This window comes from Pteropus vampyrus, unplaced genomic scaffold, assembly GCF_000151845.1.
Source record: "Pteropus vampyrus isolate Shadow unplaced genomic scaffold, Pvam_2.0 Scaffold205, whole genome shotgun sequence".
NCBI classification, from domain to species: domain Eukaryota; kingdom Metazoa; phylum Chordata; class Mammalia; order Chiroptera; family Pteropodidae; genus Pteropus; species Pteropus vampyrus.
In genome coordinates, this window is record NW_011888986.1 from 1,401,592 (window position 1) to 1,417,963 (window position 16,372).

Consider the following 16,372-nt stretch of genomic DNA (forward strand, 5'->3'; position numbering starts at 1 on the left):
CGTACACATGGAGCATGAGACCCAAAGGACACTGCGAGGTGGGTGAGTACATTAAGAGACACCTCAAAGTGATCGACAGCACGAAAGGTAAAAGGAAACTGGTAAATTCAAATTTGACTGTTTTAAAAATAAATTTTAAAGCTGACATGCCTCACAAATTACCCATTTTCCATTTCATTACATCTGAGTCCAGTAATAAAAAATAAAATTATAAAAAACAGCTTGTTCTTTTAGTAACTGTAATTTTTATGCTCACCAAGGCCAATGAAACACTATAAGTGGCTTACCTATTCAAAAATGGTTAAGTCAATTATACATATCAATGTCTAAGATCCAATGCAATAGTTACATTTTCAAAGGAGTATTTAATGACATTGAAAAAATGCTGAAAAAGTTTTTAAAACTTCAGACACAAGCCTGTACATATGTATTATCCCCTATAAGTACAATTAACATCGTACTTATACCCACAGTGTACCATTAACAAAAGGTTAAGTGCTAACCATGGTTTTCTCTCTTGGCTATACCACTTGAGACAATTATATTTTCTTTTCTTCTTAATATATTTTTGGTGTTCCAAGATACTATTAGTACAATCAGGAAAAAAAAAAAAGGTTTCCTTTAAAGGGAAAAATGAAAAAAAAAAAAAAAAGACACACAATTCAAGAATATGTAAATCTCCCCTCATAGCATGATGTACCTTAGTTCATGTCCACATATACAGTACTCACCTCTAACAGATGACCATGACGTAAAGTATCTGTCATGTTTCCACCTGCCCCACCTGTTCTACTTCTGTACAGAGATCATGGGCTTGGAATTATCAACTGCCTACCCGTGACCAAATCATGGAACCCCTCGACTGCTCAGCTATTCCACATACCTTGCTGGGGCCCTGACGGTTCATACAACTGCCAAATGCGACTATGATTCTTCTACATCAATCAGTCTTACTTGTCACAGCCATGTAACAGGAAAATGCCATGGTTTAACAGTCTAAGGATCAATGCGTGGGGAATGGCTTATCTTCTGCATACTGTAAACCACTACCACCTAGCCTTCGGACTTTAGTGTCCAGGCACCTAAGATGAAGGCTAGAATAGGAAACAGAAATCCTCTCTCCATTCAAGAGGTAAGCAACTGGGTTTTCTTCATAGTTTCTTTTCACTCCTTACCCTCACACTGGCATGTGCCTCATCTTGCCTTTAGCAGAAATCTGTCAGAGTGATTTTAGGGACTCGTAACCAGATAATGTTTTTTTCTTAAAAGTCTCAAATCAATCTGTTTTAGAGGAAAATGCCTCAATTTGGTGGACTAAAACTTTGAGATCAAATGGTGAATACAGCATAACTTAAAATTACTAAGTGGCAAACTGAATGCACTCACTATGATTACTTTCACTGAATTTGCTGTATCATTAACAAGAGAGGTATAGATAAAAAGCCTGAAAAAAATCAGAAATTATACTATGCAGTTTTAAATATTACTATTTGATTAAATAAAATATTTTTGTCTGTATTGAAAAAAATGCTGTCAGAATATAATGCTTGAAGTGAGATGTTTCCAATAGGTTGTCTGAGCAGCTGGACTCATGCTAGAATCTTCTCCTGACCCACTACAGTACCTTTTAGCTACCAGATAAAAACAAGTATATTCTTTGGGGAAAAAAAAAAAAACAGCTGCACAATTTGTCACAGCCTCACCGTAAACAGTTCACACAACAGAAGAGAGAGGGAAACAAAGGGAACGAGCCTGCACTCACCTCTGTTAACACTACAGTGGGTTTCACTACTTCTCTTACAAGAGAAGTGTTGGTAGAGGCTGAGCGTAAAGGCCCCCACTTTGGCTGTTTTGGTGTCTCTAACATCACACTGTTCTCTGCACCCTGCAGTTCAGGAAAATCCAACCTGGTAAATTCAAACTCAGGTTTGGAGGCAGGTCCACTTTTTTCAATGATACTGGGTTTCTTGTCTGCTCGTTTATGGTAACCATCTATATTTACAGAATTAAAAATGGGGGGAAAAATTTAGATGTTTGATGATCAATACGCATGTTTACATTGCAGAATTGAAAATCTATTGCTATTGATGCAACAACACATTATTGTCCAAACAGTCTAACTTTTGGTAGTGTTGTTACCCTTCTGTGTAACAGTGTAAACATATGACCAGATATTGCAATTTCTCTGGCTGGGTCACCAACTAGAAAAACCAAAACACTGCAAATTTTTGGAGTAATTCTAACGTTGATGAAATAGTTACCTTAATCTGACAGTGTGCCTGCGCATTTTGATGACTCTTAATACACATTTTAGAATTTTGCAAGTTAAAGAGATGCTAACAAATTTCCTTTAAGAAATTTTCCCTATTTTAGTCTGCTGGAACAAACTGGAGGGAAGCAAGTAGAAATGATCTTATAACCTCCTTCCCATCATTCTCCTTCAAATGCAAATGAATGATGATGTACGCTGCAATGCCATAAAGCCATCCTGTATTTAGTTATAAGGCCAGAGTTAATATAGCTAACTTTTCAACTTTCCTTTCACCTTTCCATGTACCAGCTGGTTTATAAGTAAAGTCAACTCAAAGAGAAAAGTTATATACCAAGTAACATAAATTATACTTGTAAATAAATGATAAACCTTTTCCAGTAAGTACACTATTACAAAGATTTAGTCATCAGATAAATAGGGAATGGCTGTGACCAAATGCATCTGTAAATGAACTATAGGGGAAAAAAAAAAAAGACACCATGTAGAATCACTAACTTTAAGCCACAGACCAGACTGGTAGTTTACAAGCCCAGAACAGACATGACTTTTGGCATGAAAAAAAATCCGTGTCCTCCAATATAGCCCCAGGTTTGGTATAGTTTAGGACAACTGAAATCATAGACAAACTGTCCCACCTATTAAGAAGTGTATCAACAGAATACCAGAGAAGCTGTGTCAGAAATGAACATGGCTGTAGTTATGATTTGCTTTTATTTAAGGACATGTTTTGAAGTGCGTGGTTGTGACCTACTTGCTCTGTGACCTTAGACAACGTCTTGTGTAAAATAAGGTAATAATATGTTAAGGGCACATCACAGAGCCCACATACAACAGGTGGCCACTCCCAGGAGGAAAGGTCTGCAGGATCCCACAAGAAATCTGGTGGCCTCAGCTTTTCACAATAAACAAGCCCACAGAAACAGCTGTTCAAAGAACACTGACGAGTCTGGAGTGAGTGAAACAGATTGTAGTAACACTATAGTTTGTTATTTTTACCTGATTTCAAATTAGTGTCAGCATGAATGGACATATGATGTGAACCTTTTATTGACTTTATATCAGATGATATAGTTCCACCAGCCTTCTTACTGTCGAATTTTTGTTCACCACATTTTTTCTGCAGGAAAGATTAAAAAGTAACACAAATTAAGAAAACTACAGTTGACCCTTGAACAGCGAGGGGGTTGGGGTACCAGAGTTCCTGCATAGTAGATAATCTGCAGGTAACTTTTGACTCCCCAAAAACTTAACTACTAATAGCCTACTGTTAACTGGAAGCCTTACCAATAATATAGTCAACTAACACATATTTTATATGTTATATACATGTATTACATACTGTAGTCTTACAATAAAGTGAGCAAGAGAATAAAAAATGCTATTAAGAAAATCATAGGTTTGATGTAAGTTTTTTCAAATTGTCACAAATCTCCAAAAATTTTCCAATACATTTATCAAAAAAAATCCACATGTAAGTGGATCTGTGCAGTTCAAACTCATGTTGTTCAAGGGCCAACTGCACTACTTCAAAAAAAGGATTAAAGTTGCAAATTTGTAAGTATTCAACATTCAACCATTTAAAAAATTTAGACCAAATCAACTCTTAAACACCACAGAAAACATAAGTGATGCTTATGTATCATGCAAGAATCAACCAGTCCTTTACAGTTTAAATGCTAAAGTGACCAACAAAACCACAGCACTTACTGACCTTAAACAGAGCTTTTGTGTCTTGTGAGAGAGGGCACATGTGCTCATATTGTGGCTTTACCATCTGATAACCCTGGTAACAACTGGGTTGGCTGTAATCATACTGGGAGTCAGGCACTGGGCAAACATTTTGTGTAGACTCCAGGGTGTAAGGAGAATAAGTGTATGGATGAAGAGCCATCTCGGAAGATAAATACTGAGGTGGAAATGTTGAAGCTCCAAAGGCCATATCTTCAGGATAGAGTTTTTGCCTAAATACAGAGGGTAAATATTATAGATTTCATACCAAAAACCAAGGAGCTTAATATTTTGTAATAGAAAAATTTAAACTTTTATTATTTTTGAGGTCATTCATTCAACACTGAAATATCTCTAATTAAGAGCCAAATAAAATCTTTGAGCAATTCTTTCTTAACCAGCAAAGACTGATGCTGACCTAGTTCTATTTTTTCACTGCTGAGCCAGACCATCCCTGACAGGACCCTATTTAATGAGCATTAGGAAGGCCCAAGGATGCCCCAGCAGCTACTCACTCTCAAGATGTCAAATATTTGAGAAAAACTCTCTCGGTGACTCTGGCCATAAGGGCCATCCAGACCATTCTCTCTACAGAGGGGCCTTTTACAGATGCCCCCACTGCCCAAATCCAACCTCCATCCCAACAATCTGCAGGGCCAGCCTCCCAGGGCCTCCAGTTGTCCACGGACATCCTGCTGCAGCCCTTTCACTTTCCAAGGTCACCACCATATCCTGTACTCTGCTGACTTGCAGCGCCAGAGCTGCAAAGGGATACTGCAAGCACAGTGGCCCAGGAACTATAAACTCTACTGACCAAATGGATACCATCTGTGAACACTCTAATGCTCCAATTTGCTTGAGCTGCTAGGCTAAACCAAAATACAATTTAATACTGACTTTTTAGCAAATCTGGTATACGGCCAGAGGATTCAACCATTTTGCAATGAAAGCTGTTACACAGATAAACTGCTAAAGAGCTCCATTAAAATACAAATCACAACCTTTTTATTCCCACAAATAAGCACCAGCAGTTGTTTTTGTGAATTTCCACGGCTGATAATTTTCCTGTAGCAAATCAATGAAATCCCAAAGTGTGTCAGTCCATTAAAAACCAGGAAAATCCAAAGCTAGTAAAAAGACATCCTATGTGACCTTCCAACTGCCAACTGTCAGGAGATGCAGGCCTAGCCACCCTTATTAGAAGCTGTATTTCTACTCGACTGCAAGTAAGAGCTTGAACTGAAGGAGAAAAGGAGTCACTCTCTACAGGCTAAGACCTCAGACACTCGTGAGGATGTTCCCTGCTCTTGCTTCCATGCAGTACTTAACCACAGACTGCCCAGTATCACTGCCTATTAATTCAGAACATTTTATAAGAAGTTCAATCTTACAGTATCTTTTACTTATCAGCAATTTATTCCAGTAATGAAATATTCTCAATTAAGAACCAAACAAAACCCTTTTACTGACCTTTTTCTGCCCCACTGAACAGCGGCTAGTGCTGCTCTTTGTAAAGAGGGAGACTCAAAGTTACATTCCGTTCCCCAGATGCTAACCCTCGATGTGACTCCCCATTTTGCTTTGTCTGATGCTCACAAAATCTAATGGGGGTCGGATGAAGGTGAGAAATATTGTTCTTCGAAGACAAGAGAAGATGGGCTAAGAAGACTGGTTGATTGAAAACAAGTAATAAAGACTATCCTTAGTCCAAAACATGGGTAAATGAACAGACCAATGAAATTTAGGTAAAGAAGAAAAAGGGCAGATTCAGTGGTGGTTTTAAAGGCTGTTGTTATCCAGAAAATATTCATCCGTGAATCAGCAGACCTTGGTTTAGGTCCTGGCTCTATCACAACCTAGTTTTCCACTTTGGACATGTCATCATTGGTCCTTCTTCCTCTGAAAAGCTGATATTCTTCCTCTCCATCTAAAGCAAATACAATTACATGCAGAGGATAGCACACAATACAGAATCTCACAGACAACCCATAGCACCTGCTGAGACTTCAAATGGCTTATCTGTAAAACTCCAGTTGCCACAGACCTCCCACATGACTCTTAACTACAGTACCACAACCTCCTTTACACCTACTGCCTCATCCTGCACCAGCCCTTTGATATCAGCATCTCATTTCCATCGTGTATTTGTGCTATACTCACTGATCTCTCTACTCCACTTCTTGTACCATCTCTACTGACAATCCTCAAGTATCCCAAGGCCACCTTCCTGCCACATTCAGAAGGCTGCCTCTTCTAAATGGTATCTGCGGGGTCTGGCCCTTCTATGGTAACGCTTGAAAAGCTCCTCCACTGGCCTGGACTTGCAAGCCCTGCCCTCTCCTTATTCTCACCCACCTCCCAAAGGCATTCCATGGCATTGCCTCCTCTGCATTTTCCTTATCTTGCCTGTCAGACTCATTGAGTCCAAACCTCTCATCGTTCTGCTCAGGACTTCACATATACACTTCCAATCCAGTACCTTCGAGACCTCTAGCCCTCTAAGACCAACTTATATGTCATTTCCACTTAGTAGTTCACTTTTTCCCCTTTGGGCACATATAGGTCCAAAATTTAACTTCTGGTCCCCAAACCAGCCCCACTTCCAACTTGTGTTCTTATGAATAATCCCACAATTCTTTCTATGTATTCAACTGTAAACCACTATAGCTCCTTTCCCACCAAAACCTATTTATAGACAACCATGGAATCCTTTTGTCTTGCAGCAGGTCTTCATATAGTTTCTTCTCTATTTCCAGTGCCTGGAACCCAGTCAAAGCCTTCCAGAATCCAGGGGTGAATTCAAAAGCTCCCTATTTCATACCCAACAAACCTAATCTTTTCAGCTGTACTATGTAGGCTTTTAATTGACCAATGGCATCACCTTAACAATGGGAATTTACTCCTCTGTCTCCCAAACACATCTTTCACCTGGTCCCTTCAGTCAGGCCAGGACCTCTCAGGGATCCAGGCAGCCCTCCTCCCACCAAACTGGTCTGAAATATGATTCTTACACAGCCTAAAGGTGATTCATACCTTAAATCTACAAGTTATCTACACAGTTATCTAATAGGTTTAACTTATTTTTCTAAATTCAGCTAAACCATGTAAACACCTAAAAAATGGGCCTTGAGAAGGAAAATTTAAAGGATAACATGAGCCTTTTGACTCAAATTTAGAAGAATTTATTACCAAAATTTATAGAAACCATTTCCATAGGACATATATAAAGCAAAATGATTGAAAGCAAAACCCAGCAAAAGAATCATCCACACAAAGAGATAGCCATGGTTGCTAGGCCCTGTTACTTCTCTGGGCACTATTTTTAAATGTCCAACCCTGAACTGGAAGAGGATGTTTATTTGGGCTTTTCTCTGCCCCATTTCCTCCCTGTCCTTTCTTGCTATTTCATCTCCCATTAGATATGTGACAGTTTTAAACTATATGCACAAATGAACCCTGAAACTACATTTTTTTACTAATAGATGCAATGTAGTTAATCTCCATACTTTCTTACCCAAAATAACTGAATGAGTATAGAGAAAGAAAAGGAGAGTTGAAGCTTGAGTTTTTGCTGCAAGATACACTTAAGTTGTTACCGGCTCAAACCCTTCTTGGCTTAGGAGCACCTTCTCTAGTTGCTCTGAGAAATTTAATGTGTTAGCTGCAGCATATTTTAAAATCTAATCACCATTAAAGGCAAGAAACAAAGTTCTCGAGTAAAGCAAAAAGACTTTTAAAAGAATACATACTCAGGCACTGGTAGTTCCTGAACACAGGAGGAATAGTACGTTGTTGCACAGCTAGGGAACACAGGTGCTTCTGAAGACTCTAACCATGCTACACTGAGCCCAGCAAATTTGGGGACAAATGGTTTGACATCTGCTGACAACTTGATGCCCTGAGGAAAAGAGGAAGTTTAAGCTATATACATTATGAGATCAACCAAACATAAACAAACAATTCAGAGTTGCTCAGTTTTAGCAGCCCCAGAAATGCTAACCCAAGCCTTGTTGTTCAAATACCTCTGCCTAGTAAAGACAAGCATTTGTTAAAAATTTCTCTTCCAACGTTTTTTAACTAGACAAAAAGCTGTCCACCAAATATTAAAAGTGAGAAAGAAGAACACTAATTAAAGTGAAAACATTATATAGTTAGAACCACAACTGACAGTTTCTTTCCTTAGCTTTAACTCGGAATACAGTTATTTTACCTCTCAGCTGCAGTTATAACTGAGCACCAGGGGGCTGTCGGAAGTCAAACATAACCCACGGAATGCTTACCTGTAGCATTCAAAACACACTGCGGAAGTTTTTCCATTTAATTTCTCGAAAGTTACACAAATCATTTGCATTTCACTCAAGAACCACTAAGAGTTGTTCTGTTGAAAAGCAAAAGGAGCTTTGCTAGGAAATCTATCAGCACGAGCCCTTGTAATTTGAAAGTAAAAATTCTGATTTTGGTTTTTAGATCCGTATTGACAGATTTACTTTCCCGGACAGTTCATAAACGCGGTGTTTCTTTTGAAAGCCGATTTATGCGATTGTCCGGGCTCCACCTAGCGGTTACGCTGCGCACGTTGAGCGGAGACTCTTGCTTCAAAAAACGCTTGGGCGGGCTACTTTGACAAAACGCTCCTGGCCCCGAGTGCCGGGAACCCCGAGCATCTGCGCAGCCTCTAAGCAGCCTCGGCACAGAGTAGCGGGCGTTTTCACCTCAACGACGCCATTCCTCACCCAGGTCAGCCGCGGGCAGTGTGGGCGCGCCTGGGGCTAAGGAACCGGCCGCCTGCCCCGACGCCCCGCGCCGCCCCAAACCGGTCGCTCCCACCTCTCCGGGGCGCCCGAGGTCGCAGTCCTCACCTCGCCTGCGGGTTCCCGCGGCCCCTCCGACGCCATGGCCCACGGCTCGGAGGGCGCCCGGCCCGAGAGGCCAGCAGCCACCCCGAAGGCTGGTGGGACAGGGACCGGGCGCTCCACCTCTTGGCTTTTCCGCCTTCCTAGCGGACGCAAGGAAGTGCGTCACAAAAACGCGCCCCGGCCAGCTCTGCTTCCGGTTGGAAGCGCGTGGCGACAACCAGGATGACTCAGTCCCCGAGCCCGCGGAGTAATCAGTCAGCCGTCGGCCGACTCCGCCTGTTCCCAAGTATCCGCAAAGGCAGCGAGCACTGCCCGGGATGCGAGTAGGCCAGGCTCGATGTAGGTTCCGCACAAGGTAGCGGGTACCTGTAGTGGGTTGGGGGTGTGGGAGGTTGAGGACTTAGGCAAAGTGCATACCTGTAGACCTACAGACTCAGACTGGTCTTAACTTCCAGGAACTTTAATCACAGAAAAGAATTTTAAAACTGCTCAGTTCTTTTCAACAAGTAGCTATTGACCGTTAGGAAGGGTGCTGGTAAAGGTAGATTTGTAAAAGTAGTGTGGTTTTCCAGAGTGGAACAAAGCCAACCACAGAGCAGAAATTAGGGTGAGATATGAACGCGGCGCCGGGGGGATCCGGAGGTGAAAGAAGCTGCGGTGTGGGGAGGATAAGACGGAGACCAGGAAGAACTCGGGCGTAGGAGGAATGTGCAAGAATTAAAGGCTTGCCGACAGTGGGCAGTTCGACCAGTTAGGGATTGATTAGGTTCACAGTCCTAAACTGGAAGTTAATTGTAGGTTTCCTGCCCCTTGCCCCCAAGAGAGGTTGGGTGACTACCAGGTTCTTACAGCTGGAAGAATGCAATCAGCTCGTCTTCAGGTTTCCTTCTGAACACATCCAAACCTCCAGAGTGGAGGGCCTAGGGTCTGTAGGGTCTGGCAGCAGTAATCAATGCTGGAGGTGGGGGAGGGGGTGGGGAGAGAAGAGGGCTGTGCTCCCTCCCTTTTCAATACTCTGGTCTACCCTAAACGTAATAAAACTTATACATGGCATCTTTCTGTTGGCTTGCTAGCCCGGATCTTTTAGCTGATGGGTCCTTGGGAGACAGGAATAAGTTCTAGATTGCTTCAGATTTATTGTGCTCATTTTGTTTAAAGGCACCTTTCTAAAGAGTGACAGAGGACCACCAAACTTGGGTCTTATGTTTACTATCAGTTCATTTAAAAGGTTTCTCCAGCATAGCAATGAAGATAAATAGCCTGTGTTAATTTTAAAATATTTCCCTAGCAGCGAAAGAGGCAATTTGACACAAAGTACATATGACATGAAGGGTTTTTTTTAAAAGTGCTTTTGAACTCTTAAAAATGCTGTGATATTTTATAGGAAACATTATCCCCACTTGGCAAGTGGAGAAAAAGGGATAAGTGGTTTTCCCCAGGCCACTAGATGTGGCATCTTAGATCTAAGTGGAAGCAGCCCAGAGAGTATTGATTGGGCTTCCTTCTGTTCAGGTGGGGATTCTAGACAGTTTTCTAGGAACCAAATAATAGAGCCAAAAAAACCCTATTTTAGCTCTATTAAACTTATCGCTGGGCTCTTGGTTTCTTCCTAAGGGAAGTAAATGATACTCTCATCACACCAAGCTATTTTAAACCAATTTAACGTTTTGTAAAATTTATTTCCTCAGGACCAAAATCATAAAACTGGAATCACCCAAAAACCTCTACTCATGAATTAACCTTAAAATAAACCTCAACAACTTCACAGTGATAAATTGCAACATACAAACTTTATTTAACAAAAGTAACAGGTGAAGTCAAATAGGCACTTATATTAAAAGAAAAACTAACTAGAAGAAATTTTATCCTAAACACCTTACAGTAACCTACTTGCAGCTGCATTTAACTGAGCTCTGTTGCTGTGAAGAATACAGCTCATGCACAGGTATGGATGAACAATTTGTACATTTTCAAGTATTCACTGAATACTACCTTATATACACATATACATTAAATTTGAAAAAGATTTAATTGACGATCCCCAGATATACTTCATTTTTGTTGATCTTTTGGAAGAGGTCGTCTAAAGAGAAGAATATGTGGTTCTGTGGAAAGAAAATGTTTTATCATTTTAATAACATGGTTAATTTTCACTCAACCAAAATTCAAAGAATTCTCAACTGAACCAAAATAAATCTATGGTCAATGTTACTTAGGTATATGAAATGAATTTTGCTTCAAAGTCATTGTCAACAGTAAACAGAAAAAAACCCCACCAGCTTATAAAACTGTAGGTCCCAAGGGCCCATCCCAATAGATTGTTTCAGCAGCTGGGGGCCTTGGAATCTATAGTTAAATTCCTCAGCTGCTTTTGTATTATCTGAAGAAAAACCTCTTGAACTCTAACATGATTACATGCCTCAACCTCAAGAAAGTTGTTGAGTCAGTTTTTGACGTTACTACTGCTTTTCTTTAACGATAGCTTTAGTTCCACCTAATGCAGCTTCTACAGTATGCCTTCAACTTTTGTTCAAAGCATTATAAATCTTTAAAGTTAATCTTAATGTGGTAGATACCAATAATCCTTTAATAGAGGGCTAAAGAAGACAAATCACTTCAAATTGCATAAATTTCTATACACAAAACCTAGACACACAAATTGTTTTAAACATAAATTGTTTTAAAGTAAGTTTAGTTTTCAAAGAGAGGACACCAAAATTATATTTATGGTAAAATATTTTAAGATACTATTAATGACAGATTTTAAAAACAGAATTGCTTATTTTTTGACAGGTTATTTTTGCAGGTAGAAAAATATTATTTTCATTTGTGTGGTATTTTACTTACTATAAAACTGGAACCCTCTATAGGGAGGAAAAAAATCAGTCATTCAAAAACAGTTACTTTGGGATACCACTGAATTTTGATATTAAATAACCAAAACCACTACCATTTTAATTCAGTTATTGCTTTACTAAATAGCAAAACTTACCTGGCTCATGAATCATGTAATGAACCCAGCCTAGACTCTGTTGGACACCAAGTCTCCTCCACTCCTCTTCAGACATCAGATGGGTTTTGGGTACTTGTTTGGAAAGTTCTCTGGGTAACATGACATGCCTGTTGAAAGATGTAGCCAAGTATTAATACTCTGCGTAAATATGCTTTTCTACAATTATCACTTTACACATGCATCTTTAGGATACTTAAAATTTGAGTTTTTATCTTCAAAGTTATTTAAAGCAACTGTCTAATATTACAAAATAATTGGTGTCAGTCTTAACTACTCTCTACTACCTTTAATCCTGATTTTTGATGGCCCATGTTCAAATCAAGGAGATAATATACAGTGCAAAACCAGAAGGCATTTTATTTAGAATAAACATTTTCCCCCACTAACAGAGTAACTTATGAAAGTGTCCTCGAAAGGAAAGAACATGCCCAACTCTTCTCCTTTTCTACTTCCTGTTTATTATGAAGCAGGTTGACCTGAACAGGGGAGCTAGAGAAGCCATCTGAGACCACAGAAGTTGTAAATTGAAGATGGTCCGATTGTAGAGCTGTCATCCCAGCTTCATGTAGCAATTTACATGAGGAAAAAAATTGTTAGTTAATTTGTGTTTTCTATTACTCAACACTGTAGATTTGTAGTAGATACAGATCCTTGTATACTCCATAAGTTGCTTTATACTTAGTTCAGAATTAAAAGCAAAAAACAAAACGCTAATCACACATACGTGCAGCCTCACACACAGACCTTCAATTTTCTATAAGTTACTGGCCTATACCCAAAACTTCAGTTTTCTTAGGAAGGCATACAATATTCTTCAATTTCAAAACATCAAGAATATGTACAATTGTAGTTCTTAAAAGACAAACCTATACTCCCCTTTCTTATTTAATTAGAATTAAAAAATCTTTATAAAATCAATTCCCAGCTCCATTTTTACCATTTCCAGGTAGAACTAGTTTTATACTATTTATACAGTCAGTCATCCATAGCCGCCAAGGTTTTTTGTTTTTTGTATAGGCTATCTACCTGTGAGTAAATTGGCTGGGGGTGAAAAGGGTGCAATCTGGTTACTCTCTGGAAAATGAACCCATAACCCATTATAAGCACTAATCTGTCGTCAACCAAGTTCTAGTCTGCAGGTGGTTGGTTAAAGTACCAATTTCATATTATTTGCAAAACAAGTGAGCTTTACAACAATTTTATTATGTGGTTAGACTGCCATGAGGCCAAGTCAAATTATGCTTACTATCATAGTTGTTTAAAAGTTCACGAACTCCAGTGAACTACAAGTTGATTCTAAGCAACACTTAACCAGCTACCACATTCATTCTTGAATCGCTGCTTAACATCTACTTTTAAGGCTCTCCAAATGTTATCTTATTTCTATCACGTTGTTGATTAGTCTCAAAGAGAAACGTAATGCTAACTAGATGTGAACTCTTATTATGTACTAATGTGTTATTTAGAAGTCACAGCGCTGTCTTCTCTATGAGCCATGGAAACAGACTCACTTTCATCAAGGTCTGATTATAAAGGAAAAATTTATAAGTGGGTTCTAGTTCACATGGAAATTCTACCTGTATTTCACTGCATTGAGATAATTTTCTAACTACATGTAAGGAAAATTATTTCCAAAACTCAATGTTTATTTCAGTACCGTACAATTGTCAAGTACGTAAAAGCCAATATAAACAACAAAGGAGCTACAAGATGCAATTAGGAGGGCAGACAGTAGTTGTGGATAGATTTAAGAAAAATACTAATATACAGCTTTTATAAATATAAATCCATGCAATCCTATAGTGCTTGTTCCAGGTGGTATTTAACAGAACTAAGTCTTGAAGTTTATTTACAAAAGAACCTAAACATAAGCAAAAGGAATAGGAAATTAAGTTTACATTTAAAAAAAAAAAAAAAAAACCAAAGATGTCATACTGGCATATTGCATGCCACACCACTATATACAAACCACGGTAGACCCACATATCAGTTGATTTATTATCACTATCAATTTGCCTTTTAAAGTATCTCTGGAGATGAATTACTGTCTTGTATAAAGGCAAGTGGCTTGGTTAAGAACATCTTTAATGGATTAGAATATATCTCTTCAGGTGACAGGATTTTCTTTTATACGTTAGTACACACAAACCACCTAGTAAATTAGGCTAAAATTTTGATGGTCTACTTATTGCTCATCGATGATTTCTAGTATATTGAAACTAAAAAATGGAACTACTGCCAGAAGAAATTCTGAAAAGTATCTTTATCTACACGAGGCCAGATGTGTTTCAGAATTAATATTTTTCCATGTTTTGTAAAAGTAATACAGCTCACATTTTGTCCATTACTGGATGTCCCCAGCTGGACTCGACATCACATAATTGATCATTATGCCAACATATGACAGGATTGAAACTGTGTAGTATGTAATTACTATATATAAACAAGATGATCTTCAAATTTATCTATATCCAGAAAAATAGATTTTTTTTTTTAGCTAGGACTATGAAACGATGCAGGTATTGCTAATCTGTAAAAACGCCCAGAGAAATCCTCAGTTATACTCCTGAGAATTAAGATTTCCAAGACACTAGGGGATAGAGAGAGAAAAATTGATGGGCCAACCACTATGTCCTTTCTTCCTCAAATATAGTATTCTTGGAATTCTAACTTGAAACGGACAGCAGACAGAAAACAAGGTCGCTCGCTGCTTAGCCCCAGAATGCAGCTTCCTAGTCACCGCCCAAGAGAACGGGGTTGAACCGGTCCTTGAAGCCACGCCCCAAGGAAGTCTCCTGCAGACAATAAGGCCAATAAATGAAGTGTTTCTTCCCTCCCACAATCCAAGTTGCTAATTTTACAAATTCAGTTTAACGAGTACCTTCTAGTGCATCACATCACGACTCAGAATCCAAATATTCCTCAAAGCTAACGTTATTTGGCCGGTAAACACTAGCAGAAAAAATGCCCAAAGTCCACTCGATTTCTCAACTTAAGTCTTAAAAGGAAAGCCCTTTAATAATGCCCTCGATCATCATGGTTACCGGAAAACGCCTATCCAGGCCACCATACCGAATAAACATTTTCAGAACCCAATCAAGCGAAGTTTTCGAGGCTTTCTCCTCAGTATCACTAACTTCAAAAGCAAGAAAAAGAGAAATGTTTGTTAACAAACCAAAATCATTCTTCCACCCTCCACCCCGCAATGACTGGGTGAGGGGGACGACTGAGAGAATGCTAACTAGCTCGCGCGTTCTTGGGAACCGCGGCACAGATGGAGGAAGCGGGAGCTCACCGCTGGACGTCAGCCATTGGCCGGCCCAGAGCCGCGAGCGCCTAGGCGGCTGTAGCCGTGGACCCAGGTCAGCATCGCCCCTTCTGCCCGTTCCCTTTAAGGAGCTCCATCCCCGCCTTGCCTCGTCTTTCTCACAGACGAAACAAAGAAGGCAGGCCGGCTGGGCCCGCACAGGCGAGGCGAGGGCTGAGCTCTGGCCCCGACCTCATGCGCTTCGACGCCGACACGGCCACCACTCCAACTCCGGACTCGACCCCCAGCCTCAACGCTGACTGGACCTCCGACATTGACCCGACCCAAACACTGGCCCTAGCCCGCCGGCCAGTCCGCTCACCGATACTCGTAGTGCTCGTCGAAGTACTTGTCTGAGTAGTAGATCTGCTTGTGGGCCATCCTGCCGGCAGGCGGGCGGCGCGGAGGTGCAGCGACCGGGCAAGAAGAGTGGGTACAGGGGACAAACAGTCCGAGTCGAACCAAGGCAACGTCTGGACTGCGACCAACCGACCGCAGGCCGAACGATCCCGGTTTGAATCCGACAGCCCGCCGCTGATTGGACGGAGGCGCTGACCAATCATCCTTTGCACAAACGATGGGAAGGCGGGGCTGGCTTTCAGCCTATCATCGCTGCCCCTCCGCGACGTTCGCTCCCAAGACCAGCCACTCAGGGGCCTGTTGCGAAGTTGCTGGAAAGAAGAAGTGGATGATTGGCAGGGCGCAGAGGTGGGGAAGTCCTTGACGTAAGGGGCGTGACCAGGAAAGGGCGAAGGAGTTTAGAACGTTCCAGGTCCGCCGAGCCGTTGGGGCTGCGAACCTGCGGGATCGATGAAATATCGCGGTGTTTGGCAAAGCAGGGAGGGCGGCTCGCCGAGCGGCCACCTGTGCGCAAGCGCAGGCTCAAGGCGCTTAATGGGGCTTACGGGGTCCAAGTCCGTGGGAGGTGGGGAAAGCCCGAGGCTTGGGCTAAAGGCGGAGGGAAGTGGGGGCGGGGGGGGGGGAATCTGGCCACGTTTGGAGAGCTGGGACGCGCGGAAGCCGAGGTTGTTCCTCGTGTAACTTTTCAGAAGCAGGCCAGAGTGCTGCGTGGGTGGCGGGGCGGGGGCCGAGCCGCAGAGGCCCGACATTAGGTCACACAATCGGTAACTGTCGATACGCATAGTATATGCGTGCTTTTCTATATGGAAAAATGTAAAAAGATTCTTAACGCTTAC

At 41.0% G+C, this 16,372-nt stretch overlaps 2 protein-coding genes across 8 annotated transcripts in view; both read right to left on the reverse strand.

The window, feature by feature from the left end:
• The window catches only part of SECISBP2 (SECIS binding protein 2), a 32,388-nt gene extending 23,371 nt beyond the window's left edge, over nucleotides 1-9,017 (reverse strand). For 6 of the 7 annotated variants that reach the window (XR_002783324.1, XM_023537953.1, XM_011372369.2 and 3 more), the window contains exons 1-5: nucleotides 8,860-9,017; nucleotides 7,750-7,898; nucleotides 3,984-4,233; nucleotides 3,269-3,389; nucleotides 1,763-1,992 (exon numbers count right to left, since the gene is read on the reverse strand). Coding sequence is in view for 6 of the 7 variants with exons in the window: in XM_023537953.1 (XP_023393721.1) it covers nucleotides 1,763-1,992; nucleotides 3,269-3,389; nucleotides 3,984-4,233; nucleotides 7,750-7,898; nucleotides 8,860-8,895 (786 nt within the window). In the remaining variant the exon portion in view is untranslated. The remainder of the gene's footprint in view (nucleotides 1-1,762; nucleotides 1,993-3,268; nucleotides 3,390-3,983; nucleotides 4,234-7,749; nucleotides 7,899-8,859) is intronic. The other variant, XM_023537952.1, reaches the window with a different exon arrangement.
• Nucleotides 9,018-10,627: 1,610 nt separating this feature from the next.
• Nucleotides 10,628-15,701, reverse strand: CKS2 (CDC28 protein kinase regulatory subunit 2). The gene is made up of 3 exons (XM_011372371.2): nucleotides 15,499-15,701; nucleotides 11,849-11,976; nucleotides 10,628-10,961 (listed from the first exon to the last, which is right to left on the reverse strand). The coding sequence occupies exons 1-3, from the start codon at nucleotides 15,555-15,557 to the stop codon at nucleotides 10,909-10,911; spliced, it is 240 nt and encodes a 79-aa protein (XP_011370673.1). The 5' UTR covers nucleotides 15,558-15,701; the 3' UTR covers nucleotides 10,628-10,908.
• Between the last annotated feature and the right edge of the window lie 671 nt (nucleotides 15,702-16,372).